We start from the raw sequence: 26,783 nt of genomic DNA on the forward strand, positions 1-26,783 counted from the left end.
ATTTGAAAGATGTGTGTGTTTACTTGTCGTTGCAATATCCCATAACTGCCTTCCTCCAGATGGGCTGCTATTTGAGAATCGAAAAATTGTTTAATCATAAGAAAAACAATTTTCCATTTACTCACAAATTGGGGGATTCTACATCCAAACTAACTTATGTTACATCAAGCATGTATAATTGCTTTGCATTATAATGTAAATTAGCAGTTTGTTTTTCATCTGGTTTCAGGACTGCTTCCAACATTGTCTATAACTGGCCAACTGCTCTGCTTTGTACACATTACAGCAGCAATTTACAGGCCATGGAAATTAGGCCAGTGATTTCCAACCACAGGGTCATGGACAGAACACAATAGTATGCCAAGTAAAATGGCCTATTTCTACCTGATTGGGATGATGATAGTTTTTTTTCCCATTCAATATCAGTTGAATTGTGTGGCAATGAAATAACAAGGCTGTGAAAATAGCTTAGATTGTAAAGGGCTTTTAGCTGAAAAATGAGGTTTGGAATCTGTTGCTTTGGTTAATTGACTCAGGTTGGGGTCAGTTCCATTTTTCAATTGCAATTACTTCTACAATTATCCATGTTCAATTACAACTCCATTACGATTACAGTTACCAGCATTTTTTCCAATTACAACTAAAATTACAATTATATTTTTCCCCTGAAAGTCAATTACAATAATGTTTTCAATTACTAAAGTTAAATTACAATTGATCACAATTACTGAGCCTTTAAAGGTGCAGTCCGCAACTCTTAGATCCCTCCCTCCCTCCCCGCTGCTCTCTTGCCCCGCCTCCAAAATTTCCAAAGTCCCTCCCTCAGAGGAGCTAACAAGCTAACGTTAGTCTGACAGCAACATCACAGTAATATAACATGCTCTGTTAAAAGCATATTACTGCAGTGCTTCTCTCTCTCAATGTGCACACACCTCAGCAGCAGCAGCAACAACACAGTGTCACCTACAGTAGCCCAAATGGAGGCTGCTGCGTGCACATGAACACATGCATCACAGAGTTCTAGTGTAACAATTACAAATCAAACATAATGTAAATGAAGCAGCAGTAATTACCTTTCAAGCAGAAAAGTCACCAATTCCATGTTATACTCCTCCAGACCATACACTGTAAAAAAAAAAAGACGTCGATCTAGCTCTGGAACTGTGAGCAACAGCTGTCAGATAGTTTTTCAAACACAATCCTGGCTCTGATTGGTTCTTTTTGCTCGGTCGCGGTGCATTCTGGCAATCTGCCAAAGGCTGCAGGAGCGGCAGGGGAGACTTAATGAGCCTGTTTTTTTCCACACAAGCTACTAGCTTGATGTAAAGCAGTTAGGATGTTAATGCATATTACAATTACAAAGTCTTCAAATTATCTGTACTCAATTACAGTTACAACAGAAACAGATACGTCATACTTGTAATTATCAGTTACGTGATTAGAATTATAATCAACCCCAACGCTGATTGTCACTGTGTACTTCTAATCTAATGCTGTATTACAGTATTCATACTTTTAGAATAAAATGAATTATTGGTAAAGGTTACATTACTCATCTTTGATCTACAGCTTGTAATATTTGAACGAGCAGAAGACCACTGTTGACCTTTGTGGTGCTAAATCAACTAAATATTGTAAAAGCACAAGAAGGATGACCTTGAAAATGAAGGTGTTACGCTCCTTGGGTTTGTCATTGATTAGGAGCGTCTTTCATGACAGTCACACTTATTAGAACAAGACGAGGCTGTGGGTTTAATGTCGGAGTGCTTTGAAATGTCCTTTAAGAAGATGGGGATAAAATTAGAGCTCTTTGGCGACAGCTTCATGCTCATCAAAAAGAGAGAAGGACCCTATCACCACTGTGAGATGAAAAGGAGGTTCAGCCTAATAAAAGGTTTACATGCTGTCTGTGCATGGAACTCAGTAGAATCAGTTGATTATCATTACATTGAGAGTGAGAATAGTTACTGTGCTTCAGAGAGTTCCAGGTCACAGCTCCTCCACGAGATAATGAGCAACAGCATGAATGTGAAATCTTAGGGTCATTCTGAGGTGGCCCGCTGTGAGTCCTGATCCTAATTTAACTGGATGTGATGCCATAAACATCCCAGCAGGTAGAGAACCTCCGTTAAATGAACGGACAGTTTTTCAAAATAAGATCTGCAAAAGTGCCAAAGAGGAATGGCTGGATTGGGGAAAATTTAGATTTGCAGCTTCATGTTTTTCAAGCTGTACAGTATACTTGTGTTTAAATACAGGGTTAGGGATTTATTATAGTTTTTTTATATATTTTTTTTTTAATCTTTTTTTGTCAGTTTGAACCTCTGATACTAAAAAAAAAAAAATAATTGTCATATACAGTATGTTTGACCCACCCTTGAGGAGCCGTAGACAGCTACAGTGTAGCGCCCAGTGAGCAGTTGGGGGTTAAGGGACTTGCTCAACATCCCACAGTGATGGCTCGGGTGAGATTTGAACAGGTGACCCACCCACCAACCAATTATTATAATTTTGACTATTCATTATTTGTCCATGTTGGCGTAGATAAATTAATTCTTCCTCCCACTCCTGTTCAGTCATGTCTTTATAATCACTACCAGTTTATTTATTTCATTTTTTCTGTTTCTGTTTTTTTTCTTTGGTAAACTTTTTGTCACTGCATGTTTTTTTGCTTATATATATATACACACACATTTCCTGTTCATGTTGTTTAGCTCTTTGTTGACTTGGGGGCATAAGTGTTTCCACTAACACTTTATATTAAGGTGCTTGTAATAAGCAGTAACTCAAAGTTAATAAGCCTCTTAAGACCCTATTACATTTTGATTAACAAATGTGGCTATATTGGTGTTAATATAAAGCATTATTAATATATTTATTGTTACACTGAAGCTGCTTGTTATAAGCAGTAATTATGTTAATTACGGTAGCTTCTTAAGACCATATCAAATGCATATCAACATTAATAACAAGGCTGTATAAGTGTTAATGAAAGAGCTTCAATAATATATTGTTAATATTGTAATTATGTTAATTACGGTTGCTTCTTAAGACCATATCCAATGCATATTAACATTGATAAGGCAATATAAGTCTAAATAAAAAAGCTTCAATAATATATTTTATGAATGCTAATTAAGCAGTAATTATATGGCAATAAGCAGTTACAAATAAATATCTTTTAGATTTTTTATGTTTGTAATGTACTTTCACTCTAGGTTTTTGTTGAGCACAAATGTGTTCAAATAACAGAATAAAATTGACTGGTTGGTTGAAATCCAGTAATTAACTTGTACCTATTATTAGAGCAGGTCACTGTTATTGATCATTACATCTATCACTTTCAGTATTGAGGGTTTCAGCCTGAGCTGTGTCCATCCTCTGCAGTCAGTCTCCTTCTAGAAAGATTTTGTTCGAGAGTGTTCTTGAATCCTCTCGTATATCCGCATGATTCCTGAGGTCCCTGGGTCATCTCCGTCATAGCTCCTTCCTGCAGGCCTTGCCCCACCAATCGCAGAGTAAGCGAGGGATTAGTTTCACAGATTAAAGAGGCCATCTCCAAACCAAGCCTAATCCTGCCATCTGTCAGAGAGCACAGAAGCAGCCAAGAATCTTTCTCCATGAGGACTAATTAGAGAACTTGACGAATATACACACACCTCGAGGAACAAAGACACACATTTTTTTGTTTGCTTTGACAATGGAGGAGACGTATCTCCTGAACCATCCAGGAGTCAAGAAGAAGATTCTAGCAGGAGGTACGGGGCCCCTGCCGCACTTTCCGCCTGGAGCAAAGGTACGCCCAACCAACCAGTCACCTGATCTACTAACTGGTGCCAGATTTAAACCCAGTATGTTGAACAGAATGTAATCTTGGATGATTGCTCATACTTGTGTTGAATTTCATCTTCCCATGGGGGGGAAAAATGTTTGTTTTGGAGCCTATTTATAATTCTTGTGTTGCATTGCCCACATCAATTAGTTTCTGCTGAATTATTCATGAAGTGTTACAATCTATTCTGTATCTGGCTCAATTACACAGAGCAAACATTTGGTCACACAAATTGCAACATGTTTCTGGCACCGCTTCTTCAATTCTGTTTATCCGCTGATCCGATGGCGTCCAACTCTTTTTTTTTTCCTCCCATTTCTGGTCACTTCCAACTGATGTCACTGTTTCACCCAGCTTGGACACAGTCACAAATGTTTTCCATGACAATACCATCACAAAGTTTCATACACGTGTGTGTGTGTGATGCTTTCTCAGGGCCATACACAGTTATCAGAACATTAGGCGATACAATCTGTTAGTCCAAAATCAGAGGAATACATGGGTCCAGCTCTAATTCAGTCAGGATGCCAATACAGCTTTTGTAGAAATTGCACATGCAGACAAACAGATGGACCAGATGCGCTATACAAGAAGCGGTGAGGAATTTCATGGCAGCATTCAATGCATGCTGTATAAAGGATGAAAAGGAATAGAAAAGGCGGCAAGATAAGACAATAGGGGGGAGGATCATAAAGGAGATTTCATCTTTCATTTCATTCAGTAGCTAGGTAAACTAAAACAGAGGGAAAACCAATTATTTTTGGTTTCTGAGTAAAAAGAAAAAAAGGGAAAATGCATCTTTTCCCAATATTGAAAAAATAGCCTATCGAGGTTGTCGAGCACGTATCAATCTCAACGCCCGGGGGGAAAATCCAGCTCTTTAGAGCATCTGATTCCGCCCTCAGGAGGAAGTAAAAATGACAGAGAAAGCTTAAATCATTGGTTAAATTACCAACTAATCTAGTTATAGAAACCTCAGCACCTCCAAACACACAAATTCAATGAAACCCAACAAAATTTGCAGGGGATTAAAGTTTTGCTATGCTTATCACGTGATGGCAATTATTTTTTCATCTCAAATTTGGTAAAGAACTGTCATATTTTCAAAATATCTTGCAAGTCTGATATTTGTTACTCCTTGAAAATTGTTGCTATAATCTGCATCAGTTAGTATCAAATTGGTCTGCATTTGGCTCCTGAACTAAAATGAGTTTGACACCCCTGCAATGGTGGCATTGCTAACATGGCTGACATGTATAAATACTGTACATAGTTCAAATTGTTTTTACATTTTTGTTATGCTTTTCTTTTTGTGCCCTAATTTGGAAGCTTGATGATACATTCTATCTTTGATTCCTTGGTTATGTCAGCGTAGATCTTTAATGCTGGTGTTTCGGTCAATGTCTTTCTTCACCATACATAGATGACTAGATTTATTACCATAATCAATAACCCTGATACATGTAAAGCTATGAGCTCAATCGAGGTTCTCTGCTTCCTTTGCAGCAGATTGCTCCAGATGTAAAGACATATTCCTTTATCTGACTCTGTTGTTCTTCTGTTGCTTTTTCTCCTATGGTTCAGAGTCAACAGGTGGGGGTTTGAACCCCCACTTCTTCACCATTTGCTCGTCCTGTGATAACCAACATGACAGGGTGACTTTCAGGGTCCTTTTTTCTCTTCTGTTCCCTGTTCCAGGAATCATTGTCTTCACCTCTCTGTCGACCCACTTTTTTTCATTTCTACACAAGTAAGGTGTACAAAATCTGACAGTCATGATCTTAGATGCAGGTTGGTTGGAGGCTGGAGAGGGCAAACACACCTAAAACCGTATCAGAGCTGAATCAAAGTTTAAACCTTATTCTTGGTTAATGGGAGCATTCAGATTGATCTGCTCACTCTCTTTCTGTCCCAGCTGGTTTTCCATTTCCAGACTTTGCTGGACAACTTTGAGCGGACAGTCATCGATGACAGTCGACTGGCTTGTCGGCCAGCAGAGATCTTTGTGGGAAAGATGTTCAAGATGGAAGTGTGGGAGACGCTGCTGATGTCAATGAGGATTGGGGAGGTTGCTGAGTTCTGGTGTGATGCAGTCGTAAGTTAATAAAGTACAAACTGCACGCACACAGTGTGAGCTATCATGCCTAATAAGCGCTCATGAGCAATGAAGGGGAACCTTTTACTGGTCTTCATTATGATGCAGATAAAGAAACTGACTTTGGCCTCATGCATGCGCTGCATTCAAAACAGCTTGGCACTCTTTTATGCAAAATGAACGTTTTCTCTTTAAAGAAAAACACTATTTGCAAGTAAAATCAGATGACTTTCCTTATTTTACTTGTAAGACTGATTGGTACTTACTGGCTGTGCTCAGTGCTTATCATGATTAGGCTTTTCTGTACTGTATTACATTGTGCTAATGATGTCTTTATATGTGCATTCGCAGCACACTGGCTTGTACCCCATCGTGTCCAAAGGAATGAGGTTGATTGCTCAGGGGAAAGACCCGTTGGAGGGTCAGAGGCACATGTGTGGCATGGGAAACATGTTCCACTATCACAGCACTGGGTTTCCAGAGCTGGATGAGCTCATGAGAACTCCTCAGCCTCTTATCTTTATCATGGAGCTGTTACAGGTAATATCCGTTAGGAAAACAACAAATTTTCTCTTTAAAGAACAACCAAAAAGATTTCAAACCTCATAGTCAACTTTTCACTCACATTTTAGGCTTGAATTTTTGTCAGCCTTCAAAATAGGACAAGCTTTGAAATAAACTCTTTCCAGGAGATGTTTGAGACTCTACAGGGAGCCCAACAGCAGTTTTTGTGATAGTTTGTTTTAATTTATCTACCACAAGTGAGCTTTAGCATTCATTCCATTATTGAAGTGAAACAGGTTTGAGTAAAGGAAAAGAAACAAACATGTTCACCAATAATCAAATGTTATTATTACATGGTAAATGGACTTTTATTCATTTAGTGCCTTTATCAACACCTTCCTTAGTGCTGTGGTTCCCAAAAACTTTTTTTTCTTCCTAGAATTACTTTTTGATCATGTTTGTTATACTGTATTGGGTCAATGTTGTGACACCTAAATGTTCTGTTCAACTGCATTTACAGTATTTTAGTTAAAAAAGGTTTAAAAATGCATAAAAAATACCAAATACATAGTACATTTTTTTCTTCTATGTTACTTACTAAATTACGTCTGTAATTTATTCTGTTATTTAAAGTGTTGACTGTCTGGCCATGACTGGTGTTTGGAAAAAAATCTTTAAAATAACTAATTTATTCAAATGTATTTTCTGCCCTATTTTTGATATATTATAGTCCTGTATAAGGTGACAAAGTATATTGCGGTGAATTCTTTGTACGTCATTGACCAATAGAGTAGCCAGGATTAGTGATAAACTGTGCCAGTTTAGGCAGAGAGAGGCAGATCACGTGACATCTAATAGTGTTTGACAGAGATTGACCCTGAGAAGAACAAAGTTACTCTGCCTGAGCATCAATGGCCGTATTTTAGGCCCACGTTCAAGGTTTGTTTTTTAAACCAAAAGCAGCAATTTAATGCTGACGATGTTAGTTACACAGAAGAAGCACTAAACTTGCATTTTATTAGTTTAGTGTTTGTCAAAACATACCTCATGTTTCTCAAATGTTACTACAAGTAATAGAAAGATGTTCATTTTTTGTGTTAATAATACAGATGTTGGTTAGATTTATTTTTGGTAAATCAAACAGTTGATGAATGCAGCTGAGTTATTAAAGTCAGACTTCTTACCGTTATTTGTGTAGTGATGAGCCAGCTAGTAGTAGTTAGTGAAACACCACAATGTTATTCAGCTGTCCTACAGCACTTTATAAAACATGTAACAGATAGTGCATCAGCGTTTTCATTTTTTATAATAATTAAAATTATATTTGAGATTTACTTTAATTTGTTTCTCAAGGTAACCCTGTAGCTGGCCACCTTTGATGAGGGTGTCTAGTGTTTAAAAGGCCGAAACACCCCCTAAATCAAAGAAACACTACTGATGATGTGTCCCAAATTGACATCCTTCCCATATCTGAGATATGCAAATACTTCAGTGTTTTCACATAAGGAATATTTTAACTGAGCTACTTTTACTTGTATTGGAGTAGTTTTTGACAAGAAGTATCTGTACTTTCACTCAAACAATAAAAGAGAGTACTTTATCCACCTCTGGTTGTGTTGTATTCCATCATGTGACTAAAACACAAAAAGAGAATCTGATTTCTGTCTTCTTGTGCTTTCCAGGTGGGAGACCCCATGTCCTACCACAGAGAGTCATGGATGATGGACAAGGATGAAAAGCTGCATGCGGTACCGACCCTTCACATGCAGGGCAACGTACTGGTCAAACAGGGACAATTCAAAAAAGCTGCCAGCAAATACAAAGAAGCCGTTCTGCTGCTGAAAACCATCCAGTCTAGAGTGAGTTGGGAGTAAATGTCGTAGGAATCACTGAGATGCAGGCTGAAGGCTTGAGATTTCCTAAGGTTGTCTGGGGATATTAGGTTTCTGGGACATTGAGCTCGTTCCCTTTCCACGGGGAGACGTTTTCTGTTTTGCTTTTCTTCACTGTGTCACTGATTACGAGAATCTGGGTGGGATGTCAGCAGAGCTGTCCTGGATGATGAGGGTTGTTTAAGGTTGGGAGAATACCAAAGGAGGGTGGGGAAAATCATTTGTGACCTCCTGAAAAGAGCACAAAGTTTTGTTTTTTCATGTGATTGTGAGAAAGATTTGTCCCTGGGACGTGCTGCTGACATACATAATGTTAACAGACGGTTGGCCTCTCTGCACAGCTTTGTTTCCATTAGTTTATTCTAGTGTCCCACAGTTATGCCATGAATGAATCGCTATAAAAACGGTTAAACCTACAGTTTGTATAAATGATTCAGATAAGTGTCAGAGCTGCCAGGGAACATAACGACAGTATATGAACAGGCCTTTGTTCTTCTTTGGCTGCATGTATGTGTGTTTGTAGGAGATGCCTGGAGATGTAGACTACATTAACTTGGGTCGAATGATTGTCCCGCTGGAGTTGAACTACTGCCAGTGTATGCTGGAGCTGGAGGAGTACTATGAAGTAATAGAGCGCACCACGGAGCTGCTGGAGAAACACAAAGGTAAAGACGAACCCTGTTGTAAGCCATACATCCATCCTGATGGGAACTACACCCAACGTTTGGACTTTTAGAGTTTGAATTAAAAATGATTAGAGTTGTAGTGCTGAGCCAGCGCTACAACTCACGCCATAGCTCACATGATCACGCCATAGCTCACATGTCAAACTCAAGGTCGGGGGCCAAATCCGGCCCTTTGGAGCATCCAATTCAGCCCACAGGAGAAAGCAAAAATGGCAGAGAACACACGAATCATTGCGTAAATAAAACTAAACAATATTTGCAGGTGCTCACAGTTTTCCTGATTCTAATACTGCATGATGTCAGTCGTTTTTTTTTTTGTTAAATTGTTGAAAAAACATCAAATTTCTTACGAAGTCTTTTAATTTTATAATTGAATAGAAATTGTTCCCAAAATTAAGGACATTTAAAGGGGACATATCATGCTAAATCCACTTTTTAAGCCCTTGAATGCATTTTGTTGTATATTTAGAGTGTTTAGAAGTACAGAAAAGTTCAACTTATTCTCTTCAGGTGCTCCGTTGATATCTTTATATTCTGTTTTGGTCATATTTTTCAATCTGTTTCAATTTTTCTATTCTCTATTACGTTTTTTGAACAATAACGTCACAGTATTTGCAGCGGAACTGCCAAATTAGGACATCGACTCCAGGCCCAACACTTCGAGCAATCCACCATTTTTATTTCTCGCTTTTATTTTGTAGTCCAAGCTCAAGGATGCCGAAGTTACGAGAGGATAAGTCAAAATGTTCGGTTGTTGGATGTAGTAACCCACACGCTTTATTACACCGTCTCCCAGCATCAGAACTTTTTCGAAGTGCTTGGTTGAGTTTTATTTTTCACAGAAATGTACCCACACCTGTGGGTAAGGTCATTTTTGTGTGCATGAAGCACTTCAAGGTTGACTGCTTCTGCAACCTCCGCCAGTATAAAGAAAGATTTGCCGAAAGACTTTGTCTGATCGAGGGTTCAATTCCTTCTATCTTTGGAGACGAAGAACAGAGCACTTCGGTAAGCTGTAAATAACGCTAAAAAGTGTGATAAGACGTCCCTGTCATTGTTTTGTTAGCATTAGCAGTTGCACCGTCTTCATATGTTAGCGCTGTGTGCTCGTTTTAGATCCTTGATGATATGGCCTACGTGATTTAATTTAAGTCTAAAGTTTTCATTAGTCATTTCATTTTGCCGTTTTTGTCTCAGAAAAGACTATTAAAATGCATTTCGTGACGTTAGCTTAGCGCTAGCGTTAGCTCGGCGCTTGTGTTAGCTCACTTGTTAGGGTTCTGCAGGTTCATCATCTTCATTTTCATCTCGCTCCGCCGGGTCCGACTCTGGCTCGAACATGTAAGGCTGGATGGACAAGTCTTCCTTTGTTGACATTTTGTAAATAACGTGTGAATAAACATTTTCTGCGCCGCTACATAATCGTATCTCTTCTATCAAACTACAAAAATGGCCGAACAGGGTGGAGTTGAACCGAGTGTCACCTCTGGAACCTGGAGAGGGGGCGGGGTATGAAGTGTCTCATTTGCATTTAAAGAGGTCGCACCAAAACGAGTTGCTCTCAGAAGCACATCAGAAAAGGGGTAGAAAAGGGGCCTGTGGAGCTATAATAATGAGGAATTCAGACCCAAGCATTGCAGTTCCGCTTTATATAGACCACAACTGTATGATTTATTTGTAAAAAGGAAGGACTTAAAAGCATAATATGTCTCCTTTAAAGTGAATATCTTGTTGGGATATCTGTCATTTATTGCTTGTATTTTGTTGTTTTTTACGACATATTTAGTATTTTATGAATACTGAAAGTGTAAACTAGGGCACAATAATGTTGGAATTACTCGTTTTCCAGCATAAAATCTGTGGCCCACTTGAAATCAAACTGCTTCGTATTTGGCCCCTGAACTAAAATGAGTTTGACACCCCGGTATAGCTACTGTTTTTTAGAGCTGTTTATACTTTTAAAATACTTTGAAAATTCCCATCCTCATTAATAACGATACAGTAGGTTGAAATGTAAGGGCACCCCAAATAACTTTCCTATTATCCTCAAATATTACTAACACATTTCACCCTTGGGGTCAATCTGACCCCAGGGATAGTTGCCTCCAGAGTTTTTTTTCCAGAAAGTTTTTGACGAAGTTTTTGTGTCAAACACTTTTTATTTGTTGAATACATAAATAAGCCCTTGATAATGAAACATTGACCTGTTCTCTAGCGCCACCATCAGGCCAAACTTTTAAATTAGAATTAATTTTTCTTGAATAGTTTTCATTCAAATCTTTTCAAATTTACTGACAACATTAATGACCACAATAGTATGAACCCTATTGGTTGTGGTGATGAAATGATTTTACACAGGTAAAACAGTTTGGGGTCAAATTTATGCTTTATCAAATTTACCCATCAAATTAGGAAATGTCCTGAAAAATGAAGCAAAATTTTTGAATGATAAACATTGAATGGGTTCAAATTGACCTCAAGGATAAAAGGAGGGTTAAAATAAAACATGATGAATTAAGGAACCAACGCGACATAATTGAATCAAATTTAAAAAAGTGTATCTATTACGAACAGAGATATTAATTATATTACCTCTTTAGTGAAGGTAATTAAACCACTTTTAATTGTTTACATCGTGGGATTTGTAATAAGAAAGCAAACCACTGTACCATCTAAATCTCACAGAACAAGTAAACACAATACTGGAAGTGTAAGAGCCAAGGGTTACACAACACTTCTCCACATGAGCTCCAGCTTTAAATTGTGCTGCATTAAAAGGCTGACAGTCCACAGTCTGTCTGTTGGTTTGCAGCATGTTACTGCTGTGACTTCAGTGCCAGTGTGTGGGAGGGCTGGGGTGTGACACTCCTGAGGGTTTTACAGTCAGAGCTGCCTTGGGAATAGTGCTGTCATACTCACGGCCACTCATATCCTAGAGGAGCCTCGCTTGTCGGCAAAGTCCTCACTCATGAATTATGCCCCTCATTCACGTGCAGCATCCTCTGAGGCAAGATTATTTTTACACTTCATTTCTGCCTGTTTTCTTTTCTCTTCTAAAACTTGGACAGTATGCACATTATAGTATGTATTACTCATGAATCCATTTACAATGTATACACAAGGATTTTCTTTTGGAAAATAGAACATTTCCTTTTTGAAATGTTGAGTTTTGGTCTTTAACGCCTAGCCCTACTTTTATCTCAATATTTTTTCTCAAAATTTCACAATATAAACCTCGATATTTTTAATTAAAATACAATCAGACCTGATTTATTAACAACCAGCTGCAAAGTATGTGCCACTTTTGGCTTCGAGTTCTGTAGTGTGGCTTGTTTAGATGAAGGTCTGAGTTAGTACGCACCCAGAAATCCATCTAACTGAGCTTTTCATGCTGTTCCGAGAAGTAGTGAAAGCAGAAACTCCTAAAATGAGTATTTTAATACAAAATAAGCTATCAATAAATATGTGTATCGATATAGGCGATATTGTAATTTTCTTTATCACCAAAATAGAAAACTCGATATACTGTACCTTGCCCAGCACTAGTTAGAAGACAGCAACAAAAACAATGCCTCTTTTTTTCCATATGGTGCGACCAGAGATTACTGTTTTCAAAATAAGAGCATGTATGAGGATGCAGAAATTTAAAAGTTTTGTTTATCCTTTCTTGAAATCCTTGAATTTCAATCTTAATTTTTTTTTATTTTAAATTGAAAATTAGAAGAACAAAATTCTATTATTATTATTATTATTATTATTATTATTATTATTATTATTATTATTATATATCCTTTTCTAAACTAAAAAATAAAATCCAATGAACCAAAACATACACTGACAGTTCTACTGGCTGTTTGGCTCTGATCAAGATTGTTAGAGAGCAAAAGCTGTCATCCTCACTGCTGCATCCTCATCAATATTTCTGCTTTTTCTTTTTAATCAGATACATTCTGTTACATTGCAGGGCACCATAACAGCTTGCAAATGATTGAGTAATTTCCTGACATTCTGTCTGTATTTATCTTGTTACTTCTGCCAAGCGCGAAGCGCAGAGCGGAAGGTTATGTTTACCCTCCGTTTTTCTGTCAGTCAGTCAGTTAGTCTGTTAGCAAGATGACTTGAAATGTTATGAATGGATTTGGATGAAACTTTCAGAAAAATTGATAAATGGGACAAGGAACAGGTGATCACATTTTGGTGATGTTTTGTTTTGTTGTTTGTTACGTGCTCAGACTGTGTGAAAGGATACTACAAGAGAGCCAAAGCCCACGCTGCTGTGTGGAATGAGAAGGAGGCCCGCAAAGATTTCAACATGGTGTCCCAGCTGGACATCACTCTGGCCTCGCTGGTTCGTCGGGAGCTGAACGCTCTGTCGGAGCGGATGAAGGAGAAATACTGGGAGGAGAAAGAAAAGTACTGGAACAAACTGGGGAAGAAGGAGATTGAAAATGAAAAAGAAGAAGAAGAAGAGGGAGATGCTGAAGGCAATGGGAAGGCAGATGCAGAAAATCAGGAAGAGATTAAATGTTCAAAAGTTAAAAGAGAAAAAAGTTCAGAAGAGTCGCCAACCAAGGGCTTTGAGTCGAAAGAAGAGGTACCAAAAAACAACAAAGATTCCCCGAGTGAGAAAAGCAGCATCAGAAAGGAAAAGAGCTCTCCTACAGTCACTCCAAACCTGGATGATGAATACCAGGAAAAGGGCTGGCAGCAGATGTTACGGGTGGTCATGCTCCTGCAGAACGAAGGGAACTTTCTCATTACGGAAAAACGCTTTCAAGAAGCGTCTGAAAAGTTCAAGCAGGCAGTCGAATATGTGGACTTCCTTCAAAAGAAGATCAGTGTAAGTCTTTGAAGGAGAAGTTTTTATTCAGACCTATTAGAAAGTCCAAGACAAAAGCTGTTTTTTTTTGGTGCTGATAATGACCATCAGAACTAAAGTGTGTTAGCTGGTAAACTGTAATCACGTGTCATGTTTAGGTTTTCACTGAAAGCAGCTGAGATGTTGCTGGTATGCAGAAAGAGAAAAGAGAAGCTACTCTAAAAATAAACACTATCCATAGAGATATCACTGTCAGCGTGCTGGCGCTGCTTTTCCTTCTTTGAAAACCCTTCGCTGGCACACCTCGCTGTCGACCTCCTTCACACACGCACACATGCACACACAGAACTCTACTTCCTTTTCACAATCCTGTCCATTTCCCAGCCCATCCTTTTTGTCTTTTTCTTTATTCTATTCAATTTAAAAAAAAAAAAAAACATCCTCCATCGTCCATCACAACCACCACACGTTTATTGTCTGTTTTCTCAGCAGGAGGAAGACGCCGATTCACTTGAGAAGGTCCGCCTCCCGCTGACTCTCAACCTCAGCCAATGCATGCTGGAGCTCGACCACTATCAGCAAGTGGTGGAGCTCAACAACAAAGTTCTCCAAAAACATAAAGGTGAAAGAAGTGTAACAACAGATCCTTGTCAATAAAGTAGGCGTGTCAAACTCATTTCAGCTGAGGGTCAAATACAGAGAGGTTTGATCTCAAGTGGGTCACAGAGTAGAGGAATCTAACATTTTCAATATTAGTGCTACTTTGCATTTGTATGTTAAATGTTGGAAAATATCTAAGCAATATATGACAGGTAGTGACTATATTTTTTTAATTTGGGGAAATTCTGTCAAATTTGAGGATTGAGCAGGGTTTTGGAAAATGTAGGTTTTTATCAACAATTAGAGAGTGAAGAACAACAAAGTTTTTAAATTAAATTAAACACTGGTTTCGTTGTTTCATTGGAAACAACGAAAGAAGAGTGAGGAGACGGATTTCCTTTTTATTGTTTTATATATATATATATATATATATATATATACTGTATATTGTCATGACCTCAATATGAATGTACAAATACATATGCACTGCAACAAATAATATTAAGAATTTAATAATGCAATAAATGAATATGTTCTCAAATACATAAGCGAGAGCGAGAAAAAAGAAAGGAAAAAGTGTGTGTGTGTGTGTGTAAGAAAAAAATATAAAATGCATGTAATGAATTAGATGAAACCCCAGGAAGAATAGCGACTGAGCGACTCTATTAGCTAATGGGGATCTTAATAAAATGAAAACGAAATGAATTGAGAGTAAAATGACTTCCATCGTGTTATACAACTGCAAACCTTTGAAAATGTCGTAGAGTTTTATTGAATTTGTGACAAATTCACAAATGTGTAGGAAATTCAATGAAACTCCACTTGAATAATTGTAAAGTTTTACATCCAGATAAATCTGTTGAAATGTTGTTTTTTAAAGTGTATTATTTTGCATTAATGCCAATATTCATGTTTGGATATGATACAGTGATTTAAAATTACTTCCAATTTCTGCTTAATTTCATTAAATCATTCTCAGTGAATGTTTCTATTTTTTGAATATTCCCCAAATTCCAAAGTTTTAGTGGAAATCTGCCTTATATTTTACACCCCTTTGTAACCCTACTGATATATTTAGAACTAAATTAAGTTGTAATTTACACAGTTTTCTTAGCCACTTTTGCTTTCCCCTGCGAACCCATTTGGATGATTTAAAGGGCTGAATTTGGCCCCCAGCCCTCGAGTTTGACACACAGAGATCCAGATGTGTAAATGAATGCCCCTAGATCTTATTTCCAAATACTTTTGATTCCAGCATCTGTCTTCGAAGAACGAATAGAAGTCCTCAACAAATGCATTTATTTACAAACCAGAAACCTTTTTTTTTTTGCTGTTTACTTGAGAGAGAGAGAAAATATCAAACATTTACAAGTGAATGCTGCGCGTCTCTTTTGTTCCTTCAGCAGCCACCCATGGACATCACAGTCGGAATTGAATTCAGTGCTTTCATTTTGTTTGTGCAATAATGAATTATTTATAGTAGAAGCTGATCTAAAACCGTTCTTGCGCTTTTTTTCAACAACCCTTTTATTTTTTTTGCTTCATCTTTTCTTTCCGGCAAGTTTGTGTTTGATTTGATTTGTTTCTGTTGTGGTTTCAAAATGTCTCCTTTTGGTCTTTTTGATGAAAGTTTTTCCTCCGATCTTTACCTACTTCCTTTTTCCTAATCTCCACAGGTAACTTTAAGGCAGTGTATCAGAGGGCTCGAGCTCACGCTGCACTGTGCAACGAGGAAGAAGCTCGACAGGATTTTGAATTGGTGCTGAAGTTGGATCCAAAGTTCAAACCCATTGTTCACCAAGAACTGAGAAGGCTCGCTGACAAGATGCGCACAATGCACGCTTACCAAAATAAGACCTACTGGGATACGACGCAGGAGAAGTGGGGGCCAGATGGCAACAAAGCCAGGAGTGGAACAAGAAAGAAGAAAGTAAAATTTTCCCAGAACGTCATCAAACATTCTGAGGCAGATCCGAGGAGTGAGAGGGATAATATTCAAGGATGCGAAGAAGCAGAAAAAGCACCACCAGTTGAAGTGGAGAATGTGAGCGACGCAGAAAGAAAAACAAGTCTAGAACAGTGTAGCAAAGAGGTAGATAACAAAAACAAAGAGAGGACTGAGGTTCAAGACGTTGGGCCGGGCAAACTAGATAAAGACAGCGATCCTACAGCCACCGGCTTAGACAAAGAAAATGTCAAACACAAAAGATCAGCACGTGATAAGCGCAGAAAGAAGGGCAAATGCCAATCGAATCCTGCGACGACAACAGGCACAACAAAGCCTGGGAAAAAAGAAAGCAGTGGTAAGACAGCAGGAAAAGGGTTGACTCCACTGGAATAGAGTGTTGGAGACAAAGGCCATGTTAATAAAAAGCAGAGAGGGATAAATAGAAGCAAACTAGAAGAGGATGAAACAAACAATACTGATCCAACTGTGCACATTAGAGATATAAACTAATACGGCCTGCTTCCCACTCAGCTGAATTTCACTGTTCTTACTGTAACTCTCAAAGGGACAGAACAGAGGCAGTAAAAGGAAACTCGCAGGCAAACGAAATATTTTGCAAATAGAGATTTTTATTTCTGTACACAAAAATGTAGAAAGCAACCAGTAACCCACCTGTTATTCCAGTAAAAACCACCTCAGAGAGAACTCTTTCACACAAACTAAAACTCCAGAAAAGAGACATCTAGTGTTCGAGTTTCACACACAAAACATTAAAACCCAAACTATTAAATAACAAATATTAAAATGATTTATGAGGTATATTAATGGTGCTTTAGAAATAAACAAAGAAATGTCAACCAACCAGTATCGGATGTAAATACTTTGTTAGAGTTCGTGTCACCTTGTTAAAGATTAGGCAATTCATCGTCCTGTTACGTGTTACACACATGTGTCCTTGTTTAGATGTGTGATGATGGCGTACACAGGCTGAGGCAGGGTTGGTTTGTGAGCATGTTGAAAGTGTGAAAAGATTTGTATTTGTAGAGCCCTCAGATCCTTTTTTTCAACCACACAACTTGTTATATAGGCTGTGTGTGCATTCTTCTATGTGTGAATTAAGTAATAGCAGTGGCTAGTGTGGATAAGGCCTTGATACGATTCTATATATGAGCAACAGGTCATGAGATTTGTGAACACCAGTGGGTAATCCTCATCAATAAACAACCCTTGTCAAGCCTTCACTGCTTTTTCTTTTGTCTCCAGAGTGCTTAAAGCTACTGGAGATATTTCTTTTATCAGATAAAGAGATACTGTAGACCTTATAGATCAGTAAATCAAACATCATTTGCTCGAAATATGATGTAAAACAGGGGCGTCAAACTGACTTTAGATCAGGGGCCATATACGGAGAAGCTTGATCCCAACTTCTATGTATACAGTGTATGAAATACAGAACATGTAAGGAACTGACAATATTCAAGCGATAACTGATAGAAATCAGTCCCAACAGGATCTTCACATTAAATTTCCTAGATTTTGTGATCAATTTCTATTTAACTAAGGGAAATATTATGTCGTCATTTGAAAAAATTTAAGAATTTTGTAAGAATTTAGAGTTTAACAATAAAAATGACTGCAATCATGTGTTATAAGCACTGGGAAAACTGTGAGCCCCTATTATATTTGAGTTTCATTTACACAATGATTCATGTTTTCTCTGTCATTTTTACTTTCCCCTGCGAGCCAAATTAGATTTTCCAAAGGGCTGGATTTGCTTATTGTCAGAAAACTTCTGTGCATTGCATTGTGGGATGTGGACTCCCTTTCGATGAACGCGTTTAAGTGTTTTTCCTTCATTTTTACAGTGATTTCTTGTTTTTCTTTGCCAGACAAGGAGGACAGTGATTTGCTTGACTTCTTTTTTGCTGAATTCTTGGAAAAAACACCAGAAATGTGTTGGGAAGGAAGTGATTTTTTGGGGGCAAACACAATAAATCCCGGTAAGAATGAAGTAAAAACACTTAAAAATATCTGTTTACTGGACTCCACATCCCACAATGCAATACATGAAACGTTTCCAACAATGTCAACAAACCAAGAGTTTACAGCAGAGATCAATACAAATGTTCGATTTATTAATCCACGACGCCTACGCTATGTCTTTATCTAATAAAGAATTTTGTCTCCAGCAGCTTTGAGCAAAACAAACTTTATTCGTGTGTCGTCACTGAGGCATATTGGTCAAATTATAACAGCTATCTGTAGCTGCTAAATGGCAGCAAGCTCCAGTAGAGGTGAAAGTGGAAAAATAAAAACTCAATGCGTTGCATTTGGCAAAAAAACTAGACACCGTTTCTCATTGCCCTTGAGGCTATTAGCATTTGTATTATGTGCTGCACACATCACCTTTCTACTCACAAAACCTGCTGAGCTGCATCCTTGGGGACAGTTCCCTAGCAACAGCCTCCAAACTAGCAAGAAGCAAGCACCAAGGAAGATGGCATCAAATGTGTGAGCGGCGTGCCTGGAGGGTAAAGCCCGTAATGACTGCTACACATACGTTTCACACCCATGAAAGTGAGGTCACAATGCCTTTTACTCAGGTTTTGAACGAATCTTTGTGCTGTTTTTATCTCTCTAAGCTCTGTGTAGTGCGATGCTAGACCATTATACAAAGTCAGAGTTTCCATGTCTTAGAAAAACTCATTGTGTCTTTCTACCCTTTTGCTTGTGGCACATCAAAGAGGGTCTCTTCACCAGCCCTCCAGCAATCAATGAATGCTTTTTCTTTACCACATTTTTTTTTTCCTCTAATCTCTCGGATCTTTAGTTCCTCCAAACAGCCCGAGTGTCGTAGGTTCACCCATAAAAGCCGATTTAACTGGTTGCACAATGTGATCCACACGTTTGGATTCTGTCACTTCCAATCATCCACAGACCTGTCGAGGCACTGACAGACACAAACACAAGCAGCAGCTGATGCAATATTCTTCCCTGCGTGTAAGACACAGTAAATATAAAAGGTTCAGAGACTCACTCTTGTTCCAAATGGATTCCTTCTCAATTGAAGGCATCACTTGACTGTGCTATGTTTAGATCAGAACACACACCATGAAAGGCTAAGCCACTCCAAACCACATAATTCATTCGTAAATCCAAAAGCAATTAAGGATGCATTAGCAAGGGGAAACTAGACATCATCGTGTCGGGGTTATTTTATAGCTGCATTGAAGGGATTATTTAGACTGTAGGAATTCAGAGCACGATTGTGTTACTGTGGTTTGACTTGCCACCCAATATATGAAGAGACTAATTCAGTAGGAAGTTCCATCCTTTCTTTCTATTGCACTCAGCAGGAGAACACTCAGATCCTGGAGTAGAAGTCCACACAATGATATTTATCTGTATTCATTTCCACAGTAAAATCAAATTCCACCCACAATGCAAATTGGCTTGAAATTGAAAACCTGTGTCAACCTGCATGAGAAGAAATAGATCTCCATTTTTCTTGAAAATGTATGCATTCATTGTGTATAGTGTTACTAATGCAGGACACAATTTGTTATCGATCATGCAGCATGGGCCATTTTTAGATTTCTACATTATGCAAGATTAGTGCACTGTGAGAAAAGGTGTGTCACAGACTTTGTGTGCTTGTACGGTGAACACAGCTGTGCAATGTAAAGGGGGAAAAAAAGTCAGTGATTAGACCAGGCATGGGAAACTCTATCACAGCGGGGTCCACAAACGTGATTTTATCTGATCCGAGGGCCACATGATCAATATTCATGTCAGAATTTAGTATAATGACCAATCAGTGCATTAATACAGTGAGAAAAAGGGTTTTGTTTTTTTTGTCTTTGTGATTCTGATGTTTTGTCAGTTTTTAGTCATTACGTGTGTTGTTGGTGTCATTTTCTGCATTTTTGTTGTCAATTTGCCCATTTTTGGGGTCACTTGCTGTATTTTGTGAACAGTTTGTGTGTCTTTGGAGCTATTCTGTAATGCGTTGTTTTGTGTGTTTTTGTAGTCATTTTGTTTAAGTGGTTGTTGTGTCTGTTTTGTTGTCATTTTAAGTCATTCTGTGTATTTTTGGAATACTTTTTTGTGTACTTTGTGTATTATTTTGGGCTTCAAATTCCTTCCAACTTCTTGAATTACAATTTTTGGGGATTTCTTTTGGAGGCCGCAAAAAAAAAATAGACCGAGGCCTCATGTGGCCCTCGGACCGCCAGTTTCCCATGTCTGCATTAGACCATCAAGCAGTTTGAAAGCATGAGAGGAACACAGTATGTGCATAGAGAGGCTGAGCTCGCGAGCACTTTAGCTGTCTTAAATAAATCATAGCTTTAACTGATGATGTGTCATTCACACAAAGTAAATAAGCTTGTTGTGGGTGCTGTCAAGTGCTTGACAAATCTACACCACGCAGCCCCATAACATTCTGTCAGTACTGCCCTGATCTGGTTTACACAAGAAGTGAGCTTCCCCTTCTCCACTGCCCTATGAAGATGAGAAAAGCAACAACTGTGATAATACGTTTAGAATGGAGCAAAAAAAAAAAAAAAACCCAAAAAACTGTGGCCATTTTGCCAAACCAGTGGATTGCCTTCATTTTTCAAACAAATCTTCTTAGACAAGAAGGTCCATTATTGTGCTGTGGACTCGTATATAAAGCATCACACCTCCAAATAACTACACAGATACTGGCAAGCACAGTGTATGGCTGAGCGTTATCAGTCTGTCCCTCTGACCTGATGCTGACAAAAGCTTCCTTTGGCTCGTTAACACGGTGTCAGGCTGCGCTGCTGGAGATGTGGGCCACAGCCCGGCCAAAAGGACATCAGAGTGAGCCTTTAGCAGTTTGTGTGAGGACAAAAAGGCTTTTAGTGCACAGAGTTACAGAGGTGAGTCAGCTCTGTGAATCAGAGCCGCTGCGGTGGTCACAAGGCCTTGTGTAAACCTCGGCCCTGACCTCAGCTGAATGGAGCTTCTCCATCACAGACGTCATCTCAGCCCCAACAGGTTCACTCTGGGTTAGATGTGTGAGGTGGTGCCTTGAAAAACATTGGAAAGAAGGGGAATAATTAACATGTGAGCATTGACGACAGATCCAAAGGACCATTACAATATCATTGGTGACAATCACGTAAAGCCTTCAGTAAAAACTTCAGACTTAATTAAAAAGGGACCTGATTTATAAAAAGTCATGTAGAGATATTTCTTTTTTTTCTTTTTTTTTCTTTTTTTTTTTTCTTTCTTTTTTTTCCTTTTTTTTTTAATGTAGAGATATTGAGTTCTAGTTTTTGGAATGTGTATGAGTTAAATACATATCACTCAAGGAGGTTGTATTTACAAAATGATTTGTATTTCCTGGATGCAGATGAGACAGGTAGGATAGGAAATGTTCACAGAATCACCTTTTATTTTGACGGGGCCATCTGCAACTTTATAAAAATTGGCTTTTAATCTGAAATAATTATCGATTTGGCTTCTGAGCTTATATTTATTTGATTTATTCTGTCCTATAATGTCACTGTTTCATTAGATTTGAATGGGAACATTTCTATTGGTAACGCTTAACTTGAAGTTTTATACACAAGGCTGACATTACGCTGTCATTATCTGTCATTAGCATTAATAAAAAGTCATGAAGGCTGTCATTAAGTGTCAATCACTAAATTATGACACATTTTGATAGCATTTTTTGGGTTAGGTGGAGGGATCAAATGGGGTTAGGGGTTAGAGTAACGAAGGATTAGGGCAATGAACAACACTTATTGACAGCCTTCATGACACCTTAATAATGCTAATGACAGGTGTCATGTCATAATAATGACAGTGTAATGACAGCCTTGTCATTACACTGTATAAAACATCAAGTAAAGTGTTAACTTTTTTTTTTACAAAATTTTATATTATGATTGGCTTTTATTCTGAAAGGATTATCAATTTGGCTTCTGAGGTTTATTTTACTTGTTCTGTCTTATAATGTCAATATTCCAATAGATTTAAATGGGAAGCTTTCTATTTAATTTAGCAAATTAATCAACCTTACTAATTAATTAAAGTAATAAAAACATCAGAAGGAAGCAGAAGTGTCCTTAGTATTCTGTACTACGGGAGATACTCTGGTCGTAGAAAGGATCTCATTTTTGGGACGACAACAATCTATTATATGATAATGATAATAAAGCACGATATACATCCTGACTAATAATCCTTTCTTTGATCAAGTTATTGGCTTTGGCTTAAATCTGCTTTGAAATGTGAGATACTTTTATGACAGTGATGCTTGATGTTTTCCTCTGTGATAGCTTCTTATCTCCATCCTTCTCTCTTTGATCTGTTCTCTCATCCCCTCTCCCATGATATCGACCCACAGCAGTATATATTTGTTCTCCATTGCTAATATTCCAGAGGGACATAGAAGCAGATCATCTATAAACACTTCAGTACTGGATGATTTTTTAAAGCCAGTATGAACTCACCTGGTTCTGAAGGGAAGACGTTCCTGAGCTGTTCAATGACCTCCTGGAGCTGCAACACCGTGTCCTGCTCATGCTCCAAATCGTCGCCTTCAATGCACACACAGACACAGAAGTCAGTTCATATTTTTTTTTTTAATAAACCAGTGGTGGGGGGTGAGCAAAGGTTGCATGTTTCTATTATCCGAGTGAGTGTTAGCTCACATCTGAGCAATTACTGACCCGCAGCTTCAGTGTCGGTGGTCTCTCTACTGGCTGGTTCTCCATGGCGACCGCCTCCAGACACAGGAGAAGACAGGGTTGAGGGTTCTGATCCGTTTGCTTCGGAATCATCTTTGGGCTGAAATTGTTTATTTTGAAAGAAAGAAATAGAAGATCAACTATTGCTATAGCATCCATTACAGCTTCAATCCCCCAAAAATAAATTTCAGTATATGTGAGCAATGTTTACAAAAATGGCCACGAGATTCAAAGGACACTCTCGAGGAAAATTGTTTACGAAAAAAAAAGCAATTTTACCAAACAGCTGTTACACAACAAGGTTATTGTGATTTGAGGAGATGATAGCCACACTACAAGTCGGGGAATTGCTCATTGCAGAACATGGAAAAACAAGGTTTCGAGTCACAATCAGACGTGGCTAATGTAACTCTTCAGGATATTATGTGCAGCATATTATCTTTGTAATGTTTTTGATACACTGAGGCAATATTTCTGTTGTATTTATACTCAAACAATGGAGTGTATAGCAGTGCCTTCTGCACACACTAAAATGACTATTCATATACTTCCACAGATTACAGAGGAGTCAACCGCAGCTTTTACTGTCTGTGGAAAGTAATAAAAAGTGTAATCTTGTCCCAGAACTTTAACCCAGTAATATAGCCTGCAACCATCTTCACTTCCTCCCTCGGCATACTCTCCTCATACCTTCCTTTTCATTTCCATCTTCTCAACCTGAAGCTGCAGCATTTCATCTGTTTTTCTCAGTGTTCTTTAACTCATGTCACTTACACTGTTGGAATGATATTGAGATGGTGACACTGTCAAGAATCTAAACATTCTCATTATAGTAACGAGTATGAGTGTCAGCTCCCACTCTCACCATTTCTGTCACGTTTCAATTTTACGATTCATTCTTTCATGTTTTCACTCGTGTGTCGAGAAGCCAATTCTTTCTATTTCAGATTCGTTTTCATTTCCTTAAAGTGACGAACATCCAAAATCAGAGGTAAGGCATAAACATTGAAGAACGTTGGATTTTTTTTTCTTTTGAAATAAGGCTATTACAAGACCCTAAAACTAGTACAAATATGATGTGCACACTTAAACAAGGGTTAAAATACAGTAAAGCATTTAAAATGAAAAAAAAAATTCAAAATCAAGAAAAAAAGTGACGAACACCCAAAATCGGAGGCAAGGCTATTTATAGTAAGGCATTTTTTTTCAAAAAATTCAAAAAGAAAAAATTGAGTGAGGACCATCATGAGACCCTAAAAACTACTGCAAATATAATGCACATACTTAAACAGGGCAAAGACAGAAGGAAGGTGCAAAAAATGACAAAAAACTAAAATAACCCAAAATCACAAGGCATATTTTTTCAAAAATTTAAAAAAAAAAAAAATTGAGTTAGGACCATCATTAGACCCTAAAAACTACTGCAAATATAATGCACATACTTAAACAGGGATAAGAAAGCAGTAAGGCAAAAAAAAATGACAAAAAACTAAAATTACCCAAAATCAAAAGTAAGGCTATAACAAGGCATTTTTTTTCAAAAATTTCAAAAAAAAAAAATTGAGTTAGGACCATCATTAGACCCTAAAAACTACTGCAAATATAATGCACATACTTAAACAGGGATACGAAAGCAGTAAGGCACAAAAAATGAGAAAAAACTAAAATTAACCAAAATAAAAAGTAAGGCTATAACAAGGCATTTTTTTTCAAAAATTGAAAAAAAAAAAAAAGTTGAGTTGGGACCATCATTAGACCCTAAAAACTACTCCAAATATAATGCACATACTTAAACAGGGATAACAAAGCAGTAAGGCACAAAAAATGACAAAAAACTAAAATTACCCAAAATAAAAAGTAAGGCTATAGTAAGGCATATTTTTTCAAAAATTTTCAAAAAAAAAAATTGAGTTAGGACCATCATTCGACCTTAAAAACTACTGCAAATATAATGCACCTACTTAAAATGGGATAAGAAAGCAGTAAGGCACAAAAAATGACAAAAAACGAAAATTAACCAAAATAAAAAGTAAGGCTATAACAAGGCATTTTTTTTTCAAAAATTAAAAAAAAAAAAAATTGAGTTAGGACCATCATTAGACCCTAAAAACTACTGCAAATATAATGCACCTACTTAAACAGGGCTAAAAAGGCAGTAAGGCACAAAAAATGACAAAAAACTAAAATTACCCAAAATCAAAAGTAAGGCTATAACAAGGCATTTTTTTTCAAAAATTTCAAAAAAAAAAAAAATGAGTTAGGACCATCATTAGACCCTAAAAACTACTGCAAATATAATGCACATAATTAAACAGGGATAAGAAAGCAGTAAGGCACAAAAAATGACAAAAAACTAAAATTAACCAAAATAAAAAGTAAGGCTATAACAAGGGATTTTTTTTCAAAAATTTAAAAAAAAAAAAAAGTGGAGTTAGGACCATCATTAGTCCCTAAAAACTACTGCAAATATAATGCACATACTTAAACAGGGATATCAAAGCAGTAAGGCACAAAAAATGACAAAAAACTAAAATAACCCAAAATCAAAAGTAAGGCTATAACAAGGCATTTTTTTTCAAAAATTTCAAAAAAAAAAAAGTTAAGTTAGGACCATCATTAGACCCTAAAAACTACTGCAAATATAATGCACCTACTTAAACAGGGATAAGAAAGCAGTAAGGCACAAAAAATGACAAAAAACTAAGATTACCCAAAATCAAAAGTAAGGCTATAACAAGGCATTTTTTTTCAAAAATTTCCAAAAAAAAAAAGTTAAGTTAGGACCATCATTAGACCCTAAAAACTACTGCAAATATAATGCACATACTTAAAAAGGGATAACAAAGCAGTAAGGCACAAAAAATGACAAAAAACTAAAATTACCCAAAATAAAAAGTAAGGCTATAGCAAGGCATATTTTTCAAAAATTTTCAAAAAAAAAAATTGAGTTAGGACCATCATTAGACCTTAAAAACTACTGCAAATATAATGCACATACTTAAACAGGGATTAGAAAGCAGTAAGGCACAAAAAATGACAAAAAACGAAAATTAACCAAAATAAAAAATAAGGCTATAACAAGACATTTTTTTTCAAAAAAAAAAAAAAAAAAAAATTGAGTTAGGACCATCATTAGACCCTAAAAACTACTGCAAATATAATGCATATACTTAAACAGGGATAAGAAAGCAGTAAGGCAAAAAAAATGACAAAAAACTAAAATTACCCAAAATAAAAAGTAAGGCTATAACAAGGCATTTTTTTTCAAAAATTTCAAAAAAAAAAAAGTTGAGTTAGGACCATCATTAGACCCTAAAAACTACTGCAAATATAATGCACATACTTAAACAGGGATAACAAAGCAGTAAGGCACAAAAAATGACAAAAAACTAAAATTACCCAAAATAAAAAGTAAGGCAATAGCAAGGCATATTTTTTCAAAAACTTTCAAAAAAAAAAATTGAGTTAAGACCATCATTCGACCCTAAAAACTACTGCAAATATAATGCACATACTTAAACAGGGATTAGAAAGCAGTAAGGCACAAAAAATGACAAAAAACTAAAATTACCCAAAATAAAAAGTAAGGCTATAACAAGGCATTTTTTTTCAAAAAATTAAAAAAAAAAAAAATTGAGTTAGGACCATCATTAGACCCTAAAAACTACTGCAAATATAA

General features: G+C 37.2%; 2 protein-coding genes across 4 annotated transcripts in view; one reads left to right on the forward strand and one right to left on the reverse strand.

Annotated features, from left to right (window-relative positions):
- The first annotated feature begins 3,700 nt into the window (after positions 1–3,700).
- Positions 3,701–17,859, forward strand: LOC114470789 (uncharacterized). Its single transcript, XM_028459120.1, has 9 exons — positions 3,701–3,796; positions 5,531–5,582; positions 5,686–5,927; positions 6,279–6,467; positions 8,114–8,290; positions 8,847–8,988; positions 13,242–13,849; positions 14,318–14,450; positions 16,105–17,859. Exons 1-9 carry the CDS (start codon positions 3,701–3,703, stop codon positions 16,767–16,769), a joined length of 2,304 nt encoding a protein of 767 aa, XP_028314921.1. The 3' UTR covers positions 16,770–17,859.
- A 2,661-nt stretch (positions 17,860–20,520) lies between these two features.
- The window catches only part of drp2 (dystrophin related protein 2), a 125,883-nt gene continuing 119,620 nt past the window's right edge, over positions 20,521–26,783 (reverse strand). For 2 of the 3 annotated variants that reach the window (XM_028460226.1, XM_028460228.1), the window contains 2 exons: positions 23,087–23,204; positions 22,175–22,954 (listed from right to left, as the gene is read on the reverse strand). In XM_028460226.1, coding sequence (XP_028316027.1) covers positions 22,818–22,954; positions 23,087–23,204 — 255 coding nt within the window. In that variant the 3' untranslated portion in view covers positions 22,175–22,817. Of the gene's footprint in view, positions 21,434–22,174; positions 22,955–23,086; positions 23,205–26,783 lie in introns of those variants that run through there. The other variant, XM_028460227.1, reaches the window with a different exon arrangement.

The sequence above is a fragment of the Gouania willdenowi genome, chromosome 10, assembly GCF_900634775.1.
Source record: "Gouania willdenowi chromosome 10, fGouWil2.1, whole genome shotgun sequence".
Classification (NCBI taxonomy): Eukaryota; Metazoa; Chordata; class Actinopteri; order Blenniiformes; family Gobiesocidae; genus Gouania; species Gouania willdenowi.